This window comes from Ciona robusta, chromosome 2 (assembly GCF_009617815.1).
Source record: "Ciona robusta chromosome 2, ASM961781v2".
NCBI lineage: Eukaryota > Metazoa > Chordata > Ascidiacea > Phlebobranchia > Cionidae > Ciona > Ciona robusta.
In genome coordinates this window covers 1,330,403-1,354,286 of record NC_143236.1, presented here as the reverse complement: position 1 = coordinate 1,354,286, position 23,884 = coordinate 1,330,403, and the positions used below count along the sequence as shown (strand labels likewise).

Genomic DNA, 23,884 nt, shown 5'->3' with positions numbered 1-23,884 from the left:
ATTTCCGCACTGCGTGAAGTCTTTTATTCCCGTACCTTAAAGCATAGCACGCAGATATAGGTTTAAGAAAGTGCAATCTAAAGTGCGGTGATGAAAATTAAAGCAGTTTTTAAGGATTGTAAAAGTTCATTGGCCTTTGCTTTCGGCAGCACGTAAAGCTTCCTTATGGCTTATGAAAATATTTGGTCGATGTCATGCTTGGCCCGCACATACCAGTAACAAAGCAAAAGTATATAACATTGATTAAAAACAGCATGCGTAAACAAAGCAGCTCAAAAGCAACATTGATTAATACGTAACAAAATAAACAGGTCCACCATGTAAGCACAGTTTGCAGCAAATGAATACAATGATGGAAGGTTTAAATCACAATACTAAAATTTAGAACCGCTGAGAATGGGGCACAGTGGTTATGCGATCATTTGGTCCTGTGTTTTTGACGGCAACACTGAACTTTTTGGAGAAAATGATCATTCATATCTGATAACACTGGGAAAACATTAACGATTAGCTGAGGAGAGGTCGCCAGTGAAGGCGCTGAACTTATTGCTCATCATCAACACCTCCGGATCAATCGCATCTTCCTTCTCCCTGGTTTAAGATTAGAAACCGTTAAGTGAGAATTATTTTATTCAAGGTTCGTATTAACGGTGAAATGTTTCATGAAACAAGTTGAGCTTAACGAATGTGCCCAAACTGCGCATTGAAATATCATTACTTATTTATTCTTGCAGGGAAGGGCAGTTTAAATAGTTACAACATAGGCTTTTTATTCCATGGTTAAGTTTATAAAACAAGAACAACTGTTTAACAAACAGTTTAGGCGTTGTAAACCTGCCTCGTAAAAGTAAAAAAATAAAAAAGTTATTTGAAAAAAGGAAAGAGAAATATTATCAGCCTCACTTTAACCTTTGCTCCTCGAGAAGTCCGACCAGCTCATCCCTCTGTTCCACGACTTCCAACATCTTCCTGAGGATTTCTTTCTCTTGGGAAAGTTGCTCCGATGTTTTTCGAGTGTCTGGGAGGAATTGAAAAATTAGGAACAAAATTGACGGAACAATGGTGTAAATTAGTGCATATAATATGGTGGGGAAGATGGGACACCTTTTGTCTAAATATCCTGATCTTGTTTTAAACAATAACAAAGGGGGTCGTAAGGATACGGTTTAATAATTCTTTGAAAGTTCTTTGTTTCCTACCAAATGGGGCGATAAAATACAGAGAAAAGGTGTCCCATCTTCCCCCACCCTACTGTATATACTTTTAGGTATAAATTCTCAAACTATAGAAACATGCACGATGAATACAACACGAGCGATGAACAAAATGTTTCAAAGAAATTAACTAATTTTTGTGCAGTTAAAAAAGTTTAGGTACTCTGTTTAAAATTTCAAACCATTATATTTCAACTGCATCAATAAAGCATTTGCTTTTTACCAAGGGTTTATAAATAAGTGATATACTGTTTACCATCAGTCGCCATTCTTTCTCTTAATTCCTGCTGTAAGCGACTTTGTACATCTTCCAGTTGCAACTCACGTTGGCTGTTGATGGAAACAATGAATAAAATTAACTTTATTTTAAGTAACGCCACGGCCTACTAGAGATACGGCCTGGTAATTCACGAAGTGACGAAGTGAATTACCAGGCCGTATCACTAGTGGGCCGTGGTAACGCCTTTATAAAGCAACTTACTTTATCATAAGTTCGTTCTCGTATCTCAACAATGCGTTCTTCTCTTGCACAAGATCAAACCATTTCTTCATGGTTCTAGAATCTTCATTTTCGCCTGAGTTATGACGTCAAAATAGCTATTTTATAAAATTCTAAACAAAATTTTTTAAGAAAAAAAAAAATTAAAAAAATTTTTTTTTAGTGACGTAACGATTATAAACTGTCGCAATTACCAGATGTTTCGCGCAGTAGCATCTCCAGCTTAACTCCTCTTTCTTCTAATAGTTTCTGTTGTACTTCTACCTCTTCAAGCTGACGTTGTATCGCCTACGTCAAACAACGGGTAAATGATAAAATGATAAAAAATACATTACATTCAATTCGAATAAGCAATGTTTGTATTACATGGCTGGACAATACGCGTATGTGTCTCGTTGTAAATGCACACTAAAATACACTTAATAAGAATCGAATAACGGCGTAAACACTGGATATATATATTTATGCTGTTTAGCGTCTTATCACCTGCGCCCGTGTTAATCTACGTTGAGCTTCCATCTTCGCTTGTCTGCGTGCAGCAATTTTGACGCGACGAGTGATCTTTGCATCGATTTGCGACGGCGTAAGACCAGCCAATGTAGTCTGACGTTTACGACCAAATTGGTGGCGACTGAATGGACGATCTGCAATTGGAAGGTGATTGTGCTGGTCAGAAACTTATGTGTCAAGCAGAATTGAGGTTTAAAAGGGTTAGAGCGCAAACTGAATGAGTTAAAAAAAAAATGCAAATTAATAAATGGCAAACTGTGTAAAAAAATAAAAGAATAGGCGTATACTTTATATAAAAAATAGGCGTATACTTTATATAAAAAATAGGCGTATACTTTATATATTAAAAAACTTTTAGCGTCGTAAGAGCTTACGTATCAGGAAACAGGCATGAAAACGGTAAATTGTGTGGCTCGGAAAACAAATGGCAATAATTTTTTTATTAAAAATAGGATTCTAGTAGAGTCGTGACGTTTACCTTCCTCTATGTCGTCACAGGAGAACGAACGAATTTCTTTCCAAGATTTTTCACTTTCTCGAACTGGAACTGTCGGTAATTGTGGCAGCACACGAAATCTTTCGCCTCGAACTATGGCTTTCTCACGTTCTGTGCGGAAAGGATTTAATTTGTTAGTTAAGTAACAGAAATCATCACCGCGGTCGTGGCAAGGTGGTTAGCGCGCATTCCTCTATCCCAGAGGTAATGTGTTTAAGGTTCGTTGCAACCATTGTGGGTGTATGTGTCCCTGGGCAAGACTCTAATGACGATTACCTCAACCCATTAATGGGTTGTCCAAATTATCAGCCACACATAAAAATGATTACCCACAAAGTAACATACAAGGTAACTCGTAAGCTGGCACGAGGTGTATGGACATCGGTATTATAACGAAACGACTCTCGTTTTCCGGCCGCGCGAAGATAAAGAAAGTTACATTACATTCATTCAAGCATTTACAAGTACATACATGCTTTTATTTACAAATCCGCAATAACTTAAATAATTAATACAACACGCCAACATTGTAGCTATAAGTCTAAACTGTTTGTTCAAAACTACCTCCAACATAAGTAATAACATACTGAATCCTAAACTTTCCTACAGCAGACGGAACTACCAAGTACCTTAACCTAGGTATAGAGTTTTGTCTAGCGTGTATGAAACGACCGTTCAATACGAATTTCCTGTCACTGCGTATCGTATTACATTATCGCGGCAGTGTTGCGGAATTATTTTTCTATTAACTCAGAACCACAGCGGGGAGTGACAGCGTAAACTTGTCAGGCAACACTTTGATTATCGACCAGCAACAACTTTCAGTGTTTACTTTGCACGAAGAGCTTAGGGTCGAGTACCGAGGTATTGCTGCTCGAGAATCGTTATCAAGATATGTAACTCGTGTATTGACTTGCCGACACAGACCAACGTTGGTACAGACATGTCGTATACGCTTTTGGCATGGTAGAATGTTTATGCGCGTATCAACATTGAGTTAGGTATTTTAGCGCAACATTGCTGAATCATATTTATAATACAGTAGAGTGGGGGAAGACGGGACACCTTTTAACTCTATTTTCCCGCCCCACTTAGTAGTAAACAAGGAACATTCAAAGAATTATACAACTATATGCCCACGACTTCGATTGGCCGTTGTTAATTGTTTAAAACACGATCAGGATATTTGGATATTATGTGCTAAAGGTGTCCCAATTTCTAATACGTTATAGTGCTACTACCAACTAAAACTGTCCTTCAGGCATATTTTTAACAACCAACCTTCTACAGCAGATGACACGCTTATTACGTTATGTGCTTAACAACCAACCTTCTACAGCAGATGACACGCTTATTACGTTATGTGCGTAAACTAATTTCTTGCGAGTATTAGGCAAATGTGCGATAAAACGTTTATATATGATATGGTTGATATATACGAATATTCGGTTTACATGTATATGTGAAATTATCAATGACAAATTTCATTCAGAGTACATCCCTCGCGCAATACATTAACGATTAATCAGTAAACAAATGATATACGACTAATTTATTAATGTTTTATAACTGCTCGCTGTACCAAGCCAAGAATTAACATCAGCTATGTTACATATTTGTCGAACCAGCAATGGTGTTCCCGGCTACAGACTAAACTAGTCGCCGCCTAAAATCGATTTTGCTTTTTTTTAGTCGCCGAAATAAAGTTTGGTCGGTAAGGTTTGAATGACTAACTGCTGTAATAAGTAACGCACAGAAAATTAGCTGGCCGACTAAACGTGAAAAACACCGACTACATTTGATTGGCGGACTAGGAAAACGCGGTAACCAATAGTAACCACGAGCGGCTAGTTTAGCCGGTAGCCGATAATACCATTTCTGATATATTAAGGTTTATTCGCACATCTAACCTGACGCTGTCTCGTATTTCCTCTCCAAAGTGCTCCGTCCATCACCAACATCAGGTAAGATCTTCTTCTCCTTTTTCCTCGGTGAGATGCGGAACAAACCTCTCTACATGAAGCATGTATTAAGTGAAAAAAACACCATCTATATTTCGCACTGCGGGAACGATGGGTTACTTAACGGCAATAACATATACCAAAGTTAGTATTGAGAAAACAAGATTTATATTGGAACTTATATTTTAAATGTTAAAACAAACGCTTTCGAGGTTTTTAACCCTTTATCGCTTACAAGCACCAAATAAACACACGTCGACCATGCATTTGTATGGGCGATTCACGCCCTTTTTTGTGTGATCGGTAATGGCGGACACAAGCGCCGTTTCATGACGTAACGTTAGTCCTGCCCGCTATAGTTTGTATAGTAGGGGGTGGGGGAAGATGGGACACCTTTAGCATATAATATCCAAATATTCTGATCGTGTTTTAAACAATCAGCAACGGTCTATAGGAGTTGTGAAGATACGGTTTTATAATTGTTTGTAGGTTCTTTGTTTACTACCAAATAGGACGAGAAAATAGAATGGAAAGGTGTCCAATCTTCCCCCGACCTACTATATGTTTTATGTATGTTTAAACATTAATAAACTACTGACCTTGCCAGGTGAATGCTTCTTTGTACCACTGTTATCGTTGCCGGGCGCATCGGGCAATACAAGTTTGGTTTTGCCTAAAAATAAAAACAAACTTAATACATAAACAAGAAAAATGAAAAACAGAATAAAGCTCTTACTCTTCCTCTGCTTTGTCTTCTTCTTCTTACCAGGACTCTCACTTTTGGAAGCGGAATCAAATGCAGATGATGATCCGGTCACTACATCAGCAGAGAGGTTGGGGATTGGTAAAGACCTCCGGACTCGTTCAGAATCTAAAAAAACGTCCAAACCGTAATCTTAAAACAGAAATGCGGTAAAAATACGTTTAAAAAACTAATAAACAGTCAAGTGTGCGACGTCACATTGGTGAACCTTAAACATTGTTGTTTATTTTCACCTTCCGAGTTGGAATCAACTTTCTTTTTACTCAATCTTTTGAACTTATGGCGGAAGGACGACTTTCGTTTTGGTTTTGGGGAAATCCCCGAATAAGCGGGTTCGTTCGAGTGATGGTCGATGACGTCATCATCGCGGAACTCGCGCATTATGCTCAAGAGGTCAGCTTCATCTGAAAATATTATCATTTTTTTAAACTGCAGTGGCGACACAAAATAAATTGTTATTGTGTTGAATCGAGGTTTAAACATGTTTTATAAATAAACAGTAAGTGAAGTTATGTTACCTATTGACGAACACGAAGTCTTTGTGATGTCAGAACCACTTCTGTTACGTAACGATGACTCTTTCATTTTCGCAACTCTTTCGTTCACTCGAATCTTTAAAAAATGTCACATTGTGTTTATTTATCTTTCAACTTACTGCGTTTGTGGGAATTATGACGTCATAAGGGCAAAAATACAACGGAAAGTTACCTCTCGTGCTCGCATTTCTTCATCGATTGATTTTTTCGTCTGCGGAGATTGAGGGGAACCTGTAGGTGAGAGCGCCTCCAAATGGGCGACCTGGTAGACAGTCTAGTTTAGCATGCGGTATACGGGTGTAAACATTTGATGACGTCATTAATGCCGTCGTATATTACCTTTGGAAGAGCTGGCAGCGCTCTCCTCGTGTTCGAGGGTGCCGAGGGTAATACCCGGGGGTTGAGTGGGGTCGTTGGGGCAGAAACGAAGTCGTCCGTGACGTCTGTAAGTAAAATACGTTTGTCAGAAATTGGGACGTTAATTAGAAATACACGATGGCTGTATGGCGTGTATATTGTTGCGCGATCACTTTGAACAAACAAACATACCTGTTTTGAGTAAATAAACCTAATTACGCACCACGGTTCGTGTCGTATGCAGAAATTATGATTAAATAGGCACCTTCTAACTGAATGTGCCCAGAGAACCAGGTGATTTACGCTGTGTTTTAAGTGACTCAAACACAAGGTAATCGTAATTTAAGCGCTGGATAAAACGTGTTTTCGAAAGCCTGCAAACCTATATTACAATTTACAGATGCGGTTTAAGATTTGACCGTATCGTGGTAAGATCTGAAAGTCACTTCGTCGCTTTGCCGTCGTGGGTTTTAAGTGAGGTTTATGTGGGCGGAGACCTTTCATTTACAACGCACACCTTATGCGTCGTAACGTATTAACCTGTTGGTTGGTGTTTTTTAACTACACTTGGTTGCCCGGCGGCTGGAACGGTTTGTATGAACGTTTTAAAGCAGAAGATCACAGGCACTGTATTAAGAGACGTTTAAACTTGATTGGCGTGTCCATCAAGTTTGTAAACAAATTTGGCAAGGATGTTGTGGAAATTGGTCGTTTTAATGAGCTAGCACGTAAAGTTTAAAGGATTATCGTAGCTCGTAGGCGAATGCTTACAATTTTAACAAGGGGATCAGTTGACAACAAACCGATGCGCTTCTTGCCGACGATGTGAATCCTAAACGCATGTTTGCTGTTAGCAGCTATATAAGTAAACGTCGCAGCATCATATACCGTGTAAAGCAGAATTTATCATTTTCAGCAAGCACGATAGTTTAAAACAGCAATATTTATATTCCACCTTGCTTATCTATAGGTTGACGATGCTCGATTAAATAAAGTAGACGAGAAAGGCCTTGATTATGGAATGGAGTGTACCGATATTGGTAACTGTTATGTTGAGTATGATAAGGTATTGCCCGCATGCTACACCAGTTAACATGAGGTTTGTCAAACTTAAACGATTGGAATCGGCCAAACCACCTCAATGGTGGTATAACCAAGGAAGAGGTCGAGTGAAAAAGGCGACAGCCATTACCACCGCTCCACCAGGTAACTATGGAAAAGGAAAGCAACCTACAGAAACCCGCAGTGATATGTATAGCAGGGTGGGGAAGTTGGGACACCTTTGGAACATAATATCCAAATATCCTGATCGTGTTTTAACAATTAACAGCGGTCTATGGAAGCCGTGAGGATATGGTTTTATAACTTTTTGAATGTTCTTTGTTTACTACCAAATGGGGCGAGAAAATAGAATAAAAAGGTGTCCCATATTCCCCACCCTACTAAATCATGTAATTTCGTACAGAAAACAACAATATAGCTTTCAACGCTTCCCATCAAAATAAAGTCCAAAACAGAGTTGTTGGTTTTAGTTGGTGTAAAAACGTTTGAAACCCGGTTTCAGATCCGTTATTTCCGTCAACGTGCGCCGCGAGGGCCGAGTTCGGTTTACCAACTTGTTGTCATGGTCAAGACCCGAACTGTTATACTGCGTCGGGTTGTTTCTGTGATATTGCGTGTTACCTCTACTTTGATGATTGCTGTTCGGACCACAGGTCTCAGTGCTACAACCAACTTACACTGTGTGTGTACGGTGAGTTTCCGGTTCTTAGTATATAGTAGGGTGGGGAAAAATGGGACGCCATTTGCAGATAATATTCGAATATATTGATAGTGTTTTAAACAACGGTTCATGCGAGTAGTGAGGTAACGGTTTTATATTTTTTTGAATTTTTGTTTTCTAGCAAATGGAACGAGAAAATAGAATGCAAAGGTGCCCCATCTTCCCCATCTACTATATATATATCATAGGGATTTCCACGTTGCAACTTTACGACTATTTGATTTTGTATGCGGCTGGGGACTGTCAGGAAACATCTACATACTATGCACACCACCATTAAAGCAAAATATGTTTAAATTACCCAGCCTATTTAGCTAAGTTCACACGCAATACACGGGATTTCAAAACAGGATAAAGGAAATCCGATCTATCGAAAATCATTACGAGCTGCATTGGCTGCTGCTGTTGCTACGAGCAGCAAAATGTAATGTTTAATATTTAGCGTTATTGTTCAAACGTTTCGTGTGCTACATGGCGAGACCTGATCGTTAATAAGTAAAAAGTTACATTAAGTGGGGTGGGGAAAGATGGGACACTTGTTCATTCTATTTTCTTGTTCCATTTAGTAGTAAACAAAGAACATTCAAAGAATTATAAAACCATATCCTTACGACTATCATAGGCTGATGTTACTTGTTCAAAACTCGATCAGGATATCTGAATATTATGTGCTAAAGGTGTTCCATCTCCCCCTATAGTACGTTTTCTGACTGCTTGTTTGTTTTTTTAGGGCAACCAAAACTGCCGAGAAAATCTAGAAACCCGAACTCTGTTCGGCCGGACTCGTGTTGTGGGGAGTCGCCATTTAATACGAGCAAGAGGACTTGTTGTGGCGGGAGGGTTGTTCTGGGTGCTAACGTCAATTGTGACGAAATAGTAACGCATAGATGACGTCAGTAATGATGGCGAGACGGCGGAAAAATACACAGTGTGATCGGTGGCGATTTAAAGGACTTATTTTATTCTACTTTTAAGTACATAGTGGAAAGTGTGGCCAGATAAGCGACGTGGACGTGATTGCCCCGAGCAGAATAAATTCTTTTTTTATCTATTAACTTCAAGTGGTGGTTGATTATTTGTTGGTTGGTTAGCGAGTAATGAGAAAACAATATTTGCACAAGGGTATTTTGAGTAGGAATTTTCCCATTATTGAGTTGTTCACAATGTATACAAACTAATTGATTTTAAATAATCGATATTTTGAAAAAAAACAGAGTGATATGAAAAGCCTTAACGAACTGTTCAGACCAGTTGTTCTTAACTGGTAGTACACGTCATACTGAGGTATTTTAGTTGGTTTGCAAGCAAAACATTTAGGTTTACTGGTCAAACCAGTTGGAAATTGAAATAAATTTATGAAGTTTGTGCCATGTACTGAATTTGTTTTAAGAAGGTGCTACATGGTCTTATGGTGATATAAAAATGGCAGCAAAAAGAAAAAGATTGAACACCACAAACTTAAACCATAAGTTATGTAGTAGGGGGGGGGAAGATGGGACATATTTTCCATTCTATTTTCTCGTCCCATTCGATAGTAAACAAATAATATTCAAAGAATTATAAAACCGTATCATCACGACTCCCATAGACCGTTGTTAATTGTTTAATACACGATCAGGATATTTGAATATTATGTGCTAAAGGTGTCCCCGTCTTTCTCCTCCCTACTATAAACCAGGAAACACACCACTTACCTAAGAATGATCTCTGTCTACTGGTAGGGGGTCTGGTTCGTCCTGATGTGGGTGATATGGGGTTCATGACCCCACTTTTGGGGTTACGTCGGGAAGGAGGGGTAAAGAACTGATCGTTGTCGGAATCGAATGATTTCGATCTTGAATGAGATTGGTTGTTTGGTGTGTTGGGTTCAGTAACTATAACATCCACTTGATTGCTCAAACTGTAATGTTGTGTTAAAAAAAAGAGTAAGGCAAAATGGCAACACATTTTTAAATATTTTTTGGTTGAAATACTATAAAACTAATAAAAATAGCAAAATTTTTGATTAAAAAGCAAAGAAATGACGTTTTTTCTTGACATTACTTTAATAACACCCTATACTGTACACACTGCCATGTGGTTACATATACATTGTAGTAACCAAGCAAAGCATATTGTTAGAAATAAACTAAATTAAAAATGTTAGCAACACTAACTAATTGTAAAAAGAAACACTTTCGTACGTGGAATTATAAGTTGGTGGTTCATCTTCGACGACATCCGGTGACGAGGCATCTTTATCACGAAGAGAAATCCCAGAGTCAGCGACCGATGGTTGCGATGGAGAGGAGTGCTCTTTGTTCTGTTTGCTTGTGAGGGATTCTTGGCGAAACCATTTTTTCCTCGCACGAAGACGAAGTTTCATTTGGAGCTCCAAGCTGATGAGAGATTTTGTAAAATTGAAGAGCCTATTCTTTAATTTTTATCCTAAGGTACGTTTTTCGAATTTATATAAACTGTGAAGCAAAATGGCGTAAATCATTGGAGTAATAGGCCAACTGGAGCTTAAATATATGTTCCCATAACATCTAAATATATGGGATTATAGGTTTAGGCGACACTTGGCCCATTACCTCAATAATTAACGACATTTTGCTTGAAAGTTTATGTTAGTTCAGAAATTTCATTAAAAGTCAAAAAAGTGGATATTTGAACGAACCTATCGAATGAAGATTTGCGTTCAGTTGGAGCAGCGGAAACTTTGGTTTCATCAGATGATAAAGTGCTGTCAGGACCAGGTCTGTAGTTTGAAATAAACGAAGAATCACAGAAGGCAGTGCTTCGTGGACGAGGTGTTGGTCGTGTGACATCTTTTTCTGATGTCATGCTTTCATCTGTTGAGATAAAAAAATAATTTTAAATCAAAATTTATGCAACAATAATAATAGTTTGAGTTACATATATGATATCTATAATAAAAAAATCTCACTTTAGCTTTCAATTTTTTAACAGTGGCCGATAACAAACACTAAGCAGGTCCCGTCACATTACGCAATGAAAAATATTTTTTCCAAAAAACAAAAAATTGCAAAGGTGGTTTATGCTTTTACAAAACTATTTTAGATTTTCCACAACTGCATTTTGTGCAGCATTTCATACCAAAATTTTATAAAACACAGGCGAGACTTTGTAAAACTTATGATAAGCAACTAAACCCACTATCAAGATTGCTCCAAACGCTCGTGTTGTTTCCCTTCCCTGTGAATGAAGCTCTGATCATGATGCTCTCTGTGGATGGAAGGCGAGGAAAGGTCCTCTTCTGTTCGGAGCTTACTGGCTGCTTCCCAAGTTTATCTTTAAGAAGAGAAGCATCTGGAGGACACGATTTCTTATCCGAGTTATCCTTGATGAGATCACTCACATCAAGTTGTGCCGTGTTTAATTCTGAACCAGATCTGAAAGATAATTAAAACCTGTTTCAAAAAAGGTTTTTCTAAAGTTTAAAACAGTTTATCATGTGTTAAATACAAAATAAACCTGAACGCTTCTTTCCTGAAGTAATTGGACTTAGATTTTTAGAAAAAAAATAGCTCAGACTTAATTTGTAGCAACAGCCAAAAATTTTAACGCAGGTCAACTTACGAGGAACTGTTGGAAGATAGTTCGATGTCATCATCTACAGATGCATCGGATAAACTAAGACCATCTTCTGATCTATTTGTTATAAATTTCTCCTCCGTGATCGAATCATTAATTCCAACAGGAGTTGTGTTCAAGTAATTTTCCACGCGGTCTAATGTGTCAAAACGTTGCATATGATGTTGTCCATTGATTTCTTCTGTACTTTCTGCTTCTTTTGGCTTAACATTTTCAATATTTTTGGCAACTATTTTTTCTGGCTCTTCTTTGTGACCAGATGGTAGGTCTTTTACTTCAGACACAGGACTACTTAATATACCAAACACTGTCCTTGGCTTCTTATCAGGCATGGCAGCTTGGTGGGTGCTTACATCAGCAGTCTGTTTGTTTTCATCATCATTGCACAAATCCGTATTTTCTAGTTCACCTGATGGCTTAGTGGTAGCAGTGGCAGTGTTTATTTGTTGGTCTAACTTTGGTTTTAAAGGACTTTGAGGTACGTCTACATTGTCACTTAGTGATTCTGTGCTGATTGAACTTAAACTTACACTCTTTAAACCTTGGGGAAAAAAACATGAATTAAGTGCAAGTTTTTAATAAAAGTAACAAAAATCATAGGATAAACAATGAAGTTACAACTAACAAGTATCGAGAACTTACCAGCAGCTGTATCCCCATTTGAAAGAGTTTGAACACCTTGCTTATCCTGAAAATAATTTGCATTACTGGAGTAAAAAATAAACATAAAATAATAAACTGGGAATAAAGCACTCTAATATAACAAGAAAAATATTTTTTATTATTTTTTTTTTTATTTTTTCTATTAAAGTTTTTCAAAAGAAGTCAAACCAATAGAATGTTCTAACTACTACATCCAAATACCGAGTAGCAATTTAAACTGTGCACATAATTTTAACCAAATAAAACAAATCCCACTTTAAAATTCTCTGTCTTGGCCACATCAGTATCAACATTTTCTTCATTTTGTTTCTCGTCGAGGACTTGGTTGTATTTTGTGACAAGTTCTTGAGTGTCGTCATCTAAAGGTGATGCAGATGAGGAAGTGGATAAACTCTGAGCTTTCTTGACCTGGTAATAACATCATTAGATATTAACTTGTCTTTTTGGTAACGACAGCCAGAATTGAGTTTATTAAAAAACATAAATTTACTGTAGGATAAATATTTTTCTTTTTTTTTTAAAAAGGAAAAGTTGTCACATTGGGTTTAAAGTAAAAGCAGATAAAGTGCTTTTAAAATAAATAAAGTAAAAAAAAACATAAAGTTCAAATCACCTTTTCGTCGTCACTTGAAACATGTGAAAAATCACTTGTGTCCAGTTCTATATTACAGAAAAAGGGTTAGTAATAAAGTCTAAGGGTTGAATGGGATAATTTAGCATGCAAAGTTTAAATTGTTATGCAAATCAAAGTAATCACACATGCACAAGTATGAATTGGGTGACGTGCAATTACCATGCAATTAGTTTATTAGGTAAGAATAAAACTTACACACCTAAATTTTACGTTACTTAAAAGCATTAGTGATTACAAACCAACAAACCACAAATGAAATGAAAAACAATAAATGCCGAGTATTCTGCCATCAGAAATTTCAAAAACAATCAAGACAGTGATATAAAACACAGTGAGAAAAACTGAATAGAAAATGAACAGAAATATGTGGTTGATGTTTGTTATGTAAAACATAGAAGACCAAATCAACAAAACAAGTTTGAGTGAAAAACAAACACAGCAGATGTTTAAAACACCAAAGCCTGAAACGAACATGAGCTGCCAAAACCACCCAAAAACCTTTATATAAGCAGTAGAGAAGACCAGCTGTCTCACCTAGTCCTTTCAATCCATTTGTTGCTGGCTTCTGTTCACTGTCACTTGCAGAGTCAAGTTTAAGACAACCGGACAACCAAACGTGCACAGCATCGTATGTTGATGAAACACCATCTGAATCATGACCGGCATCACTTTGATGGCCGGATATAACTGACAACTCCTTCTTGGGGATGTAGTTGACTCTGCACTTTTGGGGTGTCAGTTCAAGGTTAAACTTTTGGCTATGCAGTTTCATCTCAGAGATGGAGAGAAAGAGGCATTCTTCTGGTGTCTCCGGATCGTTTGGCTGATCACTTTCAACTTCAACGCTTTGAAATAAATCCTCGAAACTATTATCGCTAACCAGATTTAACTTGGAGTCCCTGCATGAACGAGGTAAAGTTCTTTGCAAAGGTTTAACAGATTCTCCATTGGTAATGCTATGAGGTTCTCCATTTATCTCAATCTCTTCCTCTTCTGAACCAAAGTCAACTGTGGCCATGCTGTTTTCACCATTTGATGAAGATTCGGCACTTGACGACTTTTTCTCTTCAGGAGATTTGATTTCATCCTCTTGCTCCTTTTGATAATCTGCCATCTTTTCTGGCACGTCATCATTTAGATCATTGCTAAATGGTTGCTCATCATCTGGACACAACAAAAAGTTGCTTGAATATTGCTTTGATTCCTGCTGGCAGAAACGAGAGCTGGCATTCAGCATATCAACAAGCGTGGAAGGCAACTTTGAAACAACTTCCATATTAACACTAACTCACACACTCACTGTCATCAAAACAAAATCGCAATGTTTGCAAACAACTTCAGCACATAGCAGCTAGATAAAGTAACAGGACACACTGAGAGAACGGTGCACCATAGCTTCGTGAGACATATGGTTCACTTCCTGGACCACGAGCGCAATTGTTCGCTCTTTACGGAGGAAATCCAATCAATCAACACAACCAAGTGGCAAACCAACACGCTGTAATCCTACCCCAAATTTCCTGTCTGACAGTGCACTGTGCATACAGACAGTAGACAGATAATTATTCCAACTTAAGGATTAAAACCATGTTTATGCGAGTTGTAGATTGTATACAACATAACTACATTGTATACCACATTACAGTTTATAACAGCATGATTCGAATGTTGTATCAACCCAAGTATTCACCAAGCATAATAATATATGTCTTCATGTTCCCAAAGTTTAGTATATATGGTACTGTGGGGACAGATGGGACACATTTAGCACATAATAACCAAACATCCGGATCGTGTTTTAAACAATTAACAACAGTCTACGAAAGTCGTGAGCATATGATTCTTTGAGTGTTCTTTGTTTACAACCAAATGGAACAAGAAAATAGAATGAAAAGTTGTCCCATCTTCCCCCACTCTACTACACTTATAAAATATATAGAGAACAATTTTATAACTTGGCTCATTATAATAACTAGGCATGCACTAGCAAGATAACTAGGAAGCAATACAGGAAATCAGGAAGAGCTTAATCCTTAGAACACTGATTTTCACAAGTGTGACAATGCTAAGAAGTCACTGCAAACAAACTAATCCTAATCCTATGACACTACTATGGCACAAAGACAGAGTTCAAAGATTGAAATTTTTGGGTTACTAATGAAAATGCATGGTTTATGTGGTGATAATTCTATGCACTTGGTGAGATTTACCTTCAGCCACTGGCGATAAGTTGGATTTAAGAACTTTTTCTTCACATTCATCTGCAAGAAATAAGCAAAACAGGGACAAAATTAGAAATATTAATATTTATACCTATTTACAAGCATTAAGTGCGATAACAAGTACATATCTAATATGAATTAAGTAACTGTTGTGACGCATTCACCAATAGAACACAGTGCTAAAAGTGACTAGAAAACACCAGTGAGAGAAACAAGAAGTGGGTCTTCAAAAAGAAGCAACGTGCGCAAAGTGAGAGCGATCTCAAAATCCTGACATTTCTTGCCCATGCTTAAGCAAAGAGTGTGAATTGTTAGTTTTACGAACAACAGCGTTTGTTAGTGGAAGAGATTAATTTCCAAGCACCAGAGCCTCAACATGATGCAAAGTCATTCTACCTTCTGATTCGTCCGTTATATCTGCCATTGTTTCATCACAAACACTGTTCACTGATTGGTTGAGGTAAGACTCCTCCAAGTACGATAAAGTAGTGATATTGTGCAGACAAGAACCTTTTGCCATTATTTTTTAAATTACAAATTGTTTCATAGTAAATTATCATAGAATAACCAACACTGATTGATCAGAAAGTGTAACAATAATATTTTTGTAAACGACTTCTTTAAGTTCTTACTACATGCAAATTAAAGTAACAATTTTGGCAATACATGTATCTGTTTATAAAACCACATTGCAAGTAATCAAACACACTGCATCACAAACAAAACATTGTTCTAAAAAATTCAGAGAAATTAGGGCATCACACTTGTAAAATTTGATACCAAACATTAAGTCAGACCAATATCTTTACAATAAATTCTGCTGGTACAATGCCTTGCATGTGTGCAAAAAATTAAAATGTTTGGTTCATACCTCTGGATGAAGTGTCGTAATCTCGATCGTCATCGCTGTCAATCTCGCTCTCACTCGGATCATGATCCTGCATCGCTTCTTTCAACACCGCCTCCCAATCTATGTCCTCATCAGAGGAGTCACTAAAAAAAGAATGTTTTTTTAATTATAGTAGGGTGGGGGAAGATGGGACACCCTTTTATTCTACTTTTTCATTGCATTTGGTAGTAAACAAAGAACATTCAAGGAATTATAAAACAGTATCCTTACGACTTCCATAGACAGTTTTAATTGTTTAAAAGACGATCAGGATATTTGGAAATTATGTGCTAACTGTCCCATCTTACCCTTCAATACTATATAATAATTTGGATTATTTTAAACCTTTATAAACTGGTATGATTGGTTAAACTTGTATGATTGCTTTCAGTATTGTATGTGGATAAAGTTAAAACGACTATGATTTAAAAGCAATGATAAACAAAAAAGCTATGAAAAATAACATACAACAATAACCGTTAAGGATAGTTCAATGCTTCAACGATATCATATATATTGTATACAGTATGTATAATGTGCAACTGTAACTACTAACCTCATGTATTCACTATCAGCAGCAACATTGCTTTTGTCGTATGTGCCACTCAGATTGTGTTTGTTTACCGCTTCTTCGGAAAGCTCTTGTTGGTCGTTAAGCATAAAGTGGTGAATGTTTTCGAGCTCAATTCGCTCTGGTGTTCGGTAAGAACCAGCTTGAATTGGTTTCAACAGTTTCACACCTTCAAAAAGGAATACAAACTTTATTTGGATAGATTCCAGTATGCCAAAATAACGTAAAATGTTAGTCCAGGGCCAGCTTAAAATACTTTTCTAGTGAAAATGGGATATAAACGTGTAGTTTCGGGAAAATTAAACTGAAGAAACATAAACAAGCATGCATTGAATTTTCAAATTTTTGTCATGTCGCGCGCTATTGGTACAGCAATCGAACGCATGTGCGTATGACATCATTGCTTCCTGTATGAAGAGAATGCTACAAAAGGGAAGAAGGGAACAGAAATATGATATGAGGTGAAATTGACCAATCACGAGGCAGGCATGGAACTGTGGGTAAAATTAAGAGAAAAGAATTGTACGGGACAACACAGGATTTAAAACACATTGTGATTATACAATGCCAATCATCTATGACAGAACACCACATCACCTACATAAGCCGTGTAATTAAAGTTATATAAGGAGAGTAACCGGATAATCTCAGCATTGTCCTCCTTTCATTAAAAGCGTCTCCCTGTCTTGTGACACGATAGCCACGCGTGAATAGACAAGGGTCCGATTACAAAATGTTAATTCGATGCTAAATTCAATAGAAGTTGGGATATGGTTACAAAGATGTATATTTATAATGCAGAATGACCTTTAAACTAAAAATCAGCGAATGAGATGACTAATTGAAACTATGGTTGTTTATTACAACAAGTGGACCATCCACTATTAATCACACGCCACCAACTATATAAGCAACATTATAAAATTACATTGATTAACAGCCTTTGCAACAATGAATTCATGAAAATAAGCTAATTATATTACAGAAAGCTGTCAATCACACAGCTAAGCAAGATGAATGATTAAATGTTAATTCTGATTAAAGGAGTGCACTGTTAATATCAAAATATTAAATATAGCAAAACAAATCGCAAATCGGTGTCATCAGAATCGTGTGACTCACTTTGTATGGTTAGTTGCCTCAAGGCAGAGGTTGATACCAATCTAAATCGTGCGATCAAATTACAAGTGACACACAAGACAGGCCATGCAATTATCAGTGACAAATTAATTTAACGTTTATGACTTCACAATGCCAAATGCAACAAGGATATAATACACTTTGTGCTACCAACATTTCATGCTTAACAATGTAACAATCTATACAACGCCTATTACATGTAATAAAATGCTTATCAATTAATACAGACACATAATTAATACAATGCCTATCGAAAGTGTATTATACTGAGAAGTTAAACTTGAACTAAAAATAAACAGAACACGATTTTTATAAATTTGGTACGTTATTTAAATATAATAGAAAAGCATCAGAAACTTAATGTTGTGGATACAGAATAGGAAGAATCACTTTGCACACAACAGTGAACTTGTGTAGAAAGAAAATGGTGTAACACTTGTAAATGGGAACATTAAATTGTCTATTACAATATATGTACAAAAGTTTTGCGTTGGATTGCACGAATTAAAATTTACACATGATTATCACAGTGGTGTATAGTTAGAAAGGCAAAAATTATTAAATTCACTTTTTAAACAATAGGCAGTACTTTACTGTACTATGGTACAAACAAAATATAAAACTTTCAATCTGATCTATTTTTGTAAGAAGCAATCTTTTTTGTGAGAAACATGGTTCATGAGTTAGAAGCCTGAAGTTATGCACGTGAATGTTTCATGATGCTGCATGAGCACCGTGAGAGATATCACGGGAAAGAGGAACCAATCAAAGAACAGGCCATGATAGTAAAATGAAAATATTTGGTTCAAGATGTTTTGGTATAATTGACTTGGTTCCTTAGCTTGATTCTGTGGTGAAGGAACAACTAAAGTTTCATCTTCGTCATTCGAATGTGGGTGTGGTGATTTGGCTGCTTCAGTCAAGGTACTGCTGGTCGTAGCTATGTTTGCAGTAAAGATTGGCCGTTTGGATAAAGATCTTGTGGAACCGGATCGTTTCATGAATGAATCTTGAAACTTTGAAACATCTAGAGTAGAATAACATCTCTTCAGGTTGCTCACTTCATATTTATGTGTGCTTGTATTTCTATACTTCCAATTTTTTGCGGAAAAACCATCAGTAGGAGAGGATTTTACATCAACAGGAGGATGGGCATTGTAGAATCCTCTGCTTGGCTCATCTGTTTGTAAACCAACATCATCATTGTTCTTAACTGTCGATTTCTTCTTCCACAATTGAGAGAGAGTCTTCCATGTTATGTTCAACACCTCAAGACTTTTTTGAGAAAGTAACGTGATGAAAGTCACCATCACGATAATTATGCAGTGAACCCATTTCCTTGCTATACCTTCGTGAGTAAGATTAACAATTCATGCATGATGGTGCTTCTAGTGATAGCTAAGTGTGCAAATTACTATTAACTTAACTAATTAATTAAAAATTAGTCAATTACAACATTTAAGTGCACAATTTCCACACACATGCGTGTTTGATACTTCAAGTCATGACATAGTTTGAGTTACAAAGTGTTTTGGAGGTTTGAGAATGACATTACATACAAACCATGCAAACTTTCAAGTTACTCTTACCATCACTTGGTAGCGGTGTTATCTTATCATCAGATTCACTTGATTTGCGCACAGCTTGCTTTTGCGGTTTTGCAGCAGCCATTTTAAAGTTTTCAGAATGAGCGAAGTAGTGAGCCCGGCAATAGAATTTTCCTGCAAAAAAGCTACTTATTTTTCTGTTGCATCATGAGTAAACTTGAATTTTTTTAGCAATTAAGAAAACGTTTGATATTTTTTATGCACCTGATTCTTTGTCGAATTCATATCCACCACGTCTGAGGGTCACACCACAGTGAGTACATACGAAGCACTGTCTATGGAAGAAAAAACCTTCAGCACTCAACCTTTCAACGATGTACACGCGTCGGTCACAGAAATAACATTTATCACTTGCAGATGGTTTGGGAGTCTGCAAAATTATACAAACTGTTACACATCATAATATTATACAAGAAACCAACTCATAAATACAGTTAGTGTTGCGTAAGCCATCAAATTGGTTTAAACATTAAGGAATATACCAAACAGTATAATACTGTGGGGGAAGATGTGACACATTTATCACATAATATCCAAATATTCTGATCGTTTTTTAAACAACTAACAACAGTTTATGGGGGTTGTGAAGATATAGTTTTATAATTCTTTGAATGTTCTTTGTTTACTACCAAATGGGACGAGGAAATAGTTAATAAGTGTTCCATTTTCCCCCATCCTACTTTATCAACATACCAGGTTGTGTTTGGGGTTACTTCGTGTTTCAGATCCATTTTGTTGCCATTGTGAAATGAGTTGATTTGACAACGCGCTGATCCTGTTGCTGGCACGATCGCTCACCAACTTTGAATCGGAAGTCGATGTTTTAGGTCGTAGTGTAACATCAGTGCCTCCAACTGTTATCACATCTTTTCTCGCAGTGCTATGGTTACATAAACTTACATTGGTGACTAATACTACAATGGTTTATAAATTATATAAATAGTAAACTTGTGTTCATTTGTTCCATACCTTTGGTTCTCTTTGTTCTCTACCACCTCAGGTTCAGGGGAATTGGTTTTCTTTTTGTGGAATGGACCGGTAAACTTCTTTTTCTTTCCAGTCTTTTCTTGGTTGTCCTAAATACCAATACAAGCTTAACAAACACCCAGAACATTGCCACACACTGTGTTTTGCATGGTATTTGCCATAAAAGACACAAAAACTTTTAAATCAAATGTTGCGATGTCCTACATCTATAATTACGCAACAAATAAAAGGAAGAAGTTTATTGCGATAGTTCAGAACGAAGGAATTTGACGAGAACATAGGTGTAATACACAGTGTTGAGCACTGGGGTTTTAGTGCATAGTTCATAAGCAAGATGACGGTGGTTACTAACATGCAAAGATCTCTTTTTCGAAAGAAGTCGAGTAATTAGTCCGAAGGGTGATGTGGAGCTTAACCCGCTGGGGCTTGTTGGGGTGGTAGGGACTTCCCCACTTTCTGCGTTGACATTTGATGTCATATCTGAAGGTTTCTCGTTCTTAAAAACCTCATAAAACTGAAGAAAAATGACATTTATTATGTACTGCACATCATAAACTGAAAATACCTAGATATGGATGGTAAATTTACCTGTGAAATGTAAGTGAGCATCATAAGATGATCGACTTCTGGTTTTTCAGCCATTTCTTTGCCGGTCATCACAGGAGAGATGCCAAGATGTTGTTCGGCTGCATCGAATGCCTGCAATACACCCGGTTGTAGGTTCTATTGGTAAACATGTAGTAAACAGCAAACAGATTTTAAATTAGCTTTATTGTAGTCAACATCGTGAAACTGCCTTTTAAGAATCAGTGCAAACAATATTCATTGTTTAATTGTTTGATCTTTACCAATGTATAATCTGGCTCCGGCTACATTGGGCTCATGAAAAAACCTTAATTGACCCAATACAACAAGCACAGGTAAACACAATTACTCAAATACACATAACGTACTATTTTACTCTATTTTTTGTGGGTGGGATCCCTTAGGCGTGTCAGGCCATGGGATCTAAGATTTAGGCAGATAATGGGCACATTACCCTAACATGCAGGGTGTAAAAGATACATATAATCTTTTCAGTATCAAGTACAAACCAGTTGATTGTTGGTTTGAATATTGGTGTGGGTTAGTTGACTCCATTCGATAAGATCCGGTCGATAACGATGCACAATTGCACATAAAGCTAACCCATTTCTCCAAGAGGAGGTGAGGTCGTTGACCTCTACCCCGGGGTAACCTTCGGTCATCTTTTGGCACCAAGATAGTAACTTGGATGGGCGCACCATGGATACTGCGAATAGAATAAGTATATAAATAGGTGTGTGTATGTGTGTGTAAACTAGTAGCTTGTTTACAGTTAATAGTGGTTCTTCAGATTTGAAATGTAAACACTTGGGAACTAAAGTCAAATTTTGAATCTACAATTTCAATTGCTAAGCTCAAAACGATACGCTATCGCACCAGAAAGTAATGGATAGCCTACAATTTAAAATATAGCAAGCACATCATGCATGCTATTGTTTATTTTACACAATATTAAATTATGGCAATGTTACACATCTGAATGTAAGCAAGGCTTTCACCAGCCATTTCAAACGGTGGTGTTTTGAATAAACAATTGGAATCATAGATTTATCCCAGTAAGACTATCTGTACAAGAGTACACCAGTTATAAAATTTGACTTCAGTTCCTCTTTAATTGGTCATTTTGCTTTGTCCAATACTCATTTTATAAAAGTGTGTAACAGCTTGATTGAAATAATACTATGTAAAAATTGAAATAATACTATGTAAAAAACTAATAATTTTTGTTTTGAAAATACTAAAAATTTCCACTGTGTAATCAATTCTGCACAAAACAAGACTCAATGTAACAAAGTCTCTACAATCGCTACAACTTGCAATATTACATCTACAGTTACATTGACATTAAGCTGACCTTTTCTGGTTAAAAAACTTTTGTGAACATTTGGTGGTTCAACAAGGTCAACAACCATGGGTGTTGCTTCAGTATCAACTATATCCAACTCATCGTTGATAGGCTGGTCACTAATATACAGTGGCTTGACTTGGGAAGGAGTGACCGCCTTTAAGTTGAGATTTGCATATCTTGTGCTTGGAGCTGAAGGTTGAAACGAATTAGTATTTGATTTGAGAGGAGTGACTGCTTACAATTAATAATTGAATTAGTATTTATAACTTAAGAGTAAAGAATATAGGTCCCTTATTTTTACAGTGTTTACATGTTGGGTATTATGTTAAGAAAAAAGTATCATATCATATCTACTGGTTAAAAAGAGGCGATTAAATTTAACAGAATTTTAGTAACCTATGTTAAACAAATGCAGAAGATAGGATATTAATTATACCTATGGTGTAATCCTGATGATTTTTCATTGTATTTTGTGGTGTAGTTTGATGCAACACCCTGTAGATTGACTCTCGCTCAGCAAGAACAGCCAACTCAACTTTATTATCTGCAAAGTAAGGTGGATCATATTTTATTGCACCAAAGGTCATTTCAATCTAAATTTGGATAAATGAAGCAGAATTGCAAATGGAAATGTATGTTTAAAAGTAAAAGCCAGAACTCTAGTATGCTATTATTTGTGCTGTGAACCTATTTGCTTTGTAAACATAGTTACAGATCATGTTACTTTGTTACCATTTGGATCATAGTTTGAACACTTTCTCTTCAAAGCAAGCTGCTTGGTCATCCACACAAGATCAAATGCTGCAAGGAAACCTCGCGCACACCCTGTACCCATAGGCCAAAATGGCTGTAATAAAATTGCAAACAGGGTTTGAGTTTTTAAAATTGCTAAAACTGGTTTGTTAGTTAAAAGTGGTTGTTAGTTACCTCAAGCAGACTGTCACCAACCAGGCAGCAGAGTAGTTTTTGTCTGTATGTTTCACGGAATAAAGCTGCGTTCTCAGCTGCGTACCTTGTTTTAAATGCGGTATCATTACAAACAGGTTTAATTTAATTAATACACAAACTAGGTTAGCTCTGTTTGTACAGAAAGGGACAACAGCCTCAGAACATTTTTAATATATTTCAACAAATTAAAAGCTTTAAAGAGTAATATTGTAATCACAATTACATAGAGATTTTGTGTAAAAAATACTGGACAATCTATGCACACTTGTATGGAAATAAAACTAAAATAAGAATAGATAAACAAACTGCACTTACATGCACGTAAAATCAAACAGTGCGATATCAGATTGTCCGTATTGATTGATAGCAAAGTCTAAGTGGGGCAGTTGATGTCTGGTGGAGAAATCTGCTGCCTCTTTTGCATATTTCATCAGTTCTTCTTGATCAATGTTGTTATAACACAGCAGTTCGTTTGTGTTGTCATAATCCTTTAGGGGAATAGTGTTAGAAACTTTTTGTTTGTAAACTATGTTGCTGGTATATATTATACATAGCATATCCATTATGGTAATAT

General features: G+C 36.7%; 2 protein-coding genes across 9 annotated transcripts in view; one reads left to right on the top strand and one right to left on the bottom strand.

Moving 5' to 3' along the window:
* Position 1: 1 nt before the first annotated feature.
* The window catches only part of LOC149739589 (protein-methionine sulfoxide oxidase mical3a-like), a 30,794-nt gene continuing 6,911 nt past the window's right edge, over positions 2-23,884 (bottom strand). Inside the window, exons 8-46 of one of the 8 annotated variants that reach the window (XM_089873033.1) lie at positions 23,626-23,798; positions 23,290-23,374; positions 23,095-23,209; positions 22,799-22,906; positions 22,369-22,551; positions 21,524-21,720; positions 21,018-21,128; positions 20,782-20,943; positions 20,412-20,518; positions 20,136-20,322; positions 19,647-19,812; positions 19,425-19,556; positions 16,681-16,864; positions 16,107-16,228; positions 15,632-15,745; positions 15,224-15,274; positions 13,548-14,177; positions 12,993-13,039; positions 12,635-12,787; positions 12,359-12,404; positions 11,702-12,257; positions 11,279-11,514; positions 10,779-10,953; positions 10,303-10,497; positions 9,814-10,019; positions 6,319-6,422; positions 6,152-6,241; positions 5,962-6,055; positions 5,677-5,847; positions 5,417-5,551; positions 5,280-5,353; positions 4,630-4,732; positions 2,702-2,830; positions 2,200-2,357; positions 1,908-2,001; positions 1,696-1,789; positions 1,471-1,544; positions 910-1,018; positions 2-591 (exon numbers count right to left, since the gene is read on the bottom strand). In XM_089873033.1, the coding sequence (XP_089729159.1) occupies positions 501-591; positions 910-1,018; positions 1,471-1,544; positions 1,696-1,789; positions 1,908-2,001; positions 2,200-2,357; positions 2,702-2,830; positions 4,630-4,732; positions 5,280-5,353; positions 5,417-5,551; positions 5,677-5,847; positions 5,962-6,055; positions 6,152-6,241; positions 6,319-6,422; positions 9,814-10,019; positions 10,303-10,497; positions 10,779-10,953; positions 11,279-11,514; positions 11,702-12,257; positions 12,359-12,404; positions 12,635-12,787; positions 12,993-13,039; positions 13,548-14,177; positions 15,224-15,274; positions 15,632-15,745; positions 16,107-16,228; positions 16,681-16,864; positions 19,425-19,556; positions 19,647-19,812; positions 20,136-20,322; positions 20,412-20,518; positions 20,782-20,943; positions 21,018-21,128; positions 21,524-21,720; positions 22,369-22,551; positions 22,799-22,906; positions 23,095-23,209; positions 23,290-23,374; positions 23,626-23,798 (5,961 nt within the window). In that variant the 3' untranslated portion in view covers positions 2-500. Of the gene's footprint in view, positions 592-903; positions 1,019-1,470; positions 1,545-1,695; positions 1,790-1,907; positions 2,002-2,199; positions 2,358-2,701; positions 2,831-4,629; positions 4,733-5,279; positions 5,354-5,416; positions 5,552-5,676; positions 5,848-5,961; positions 6,056-6,151; positions 6,242-6,318; positions 6,423-9,813; positions 10,020-10,302; positions 10,498-10,778; positions 10,954-11,278; positions 11,515-11,701; positions 12,258-12,358; positions 12,405-12,634; positions 12,788-12,992; positions 13,040-13,547; positions 14,178-15,223; positions 15,275-15,631; positions 15,746-16,106; positions 16,229-16,680; positions 16,865-19,424; positions 19,557-19,646; positions 19,813-20,135; positions 20,323-20,411; positions 20,519-20,781; positions 20,944-21,017; positions 21,129-21,523; positions 21,721-22,368; positions 22,552-22,798; positions 22,907-23,094; positions 23,210-23,289; positions 23,375-23,625; positions 23,799-23,884 lie in introns of all 8 variants that reach the window. The other 7 variants (XM_089873032.1, XM_089873034.1, XM_089873036.1 and 4 more) reach the window with 7 other exon arrangements.
* On the top strand, positions 6,793-9,174 carry LOC149739590 (uncharacterized). Its single transcript, XM_089873051.1, has 3 exons — positions 6,793-7,542; positions 7,901-8,089; positions 8,850-9,174. Exons 1-3 carry the CDS (start codon positions 7,353-7,355, stop codon positions 9,008-9,010), a joined length of 540 nt encoding a protein of 179 aa, XP_089729177.1. The 5' UTR covers positions 6,793-7,352; the 3' UTR covers positions 9,011-9,174.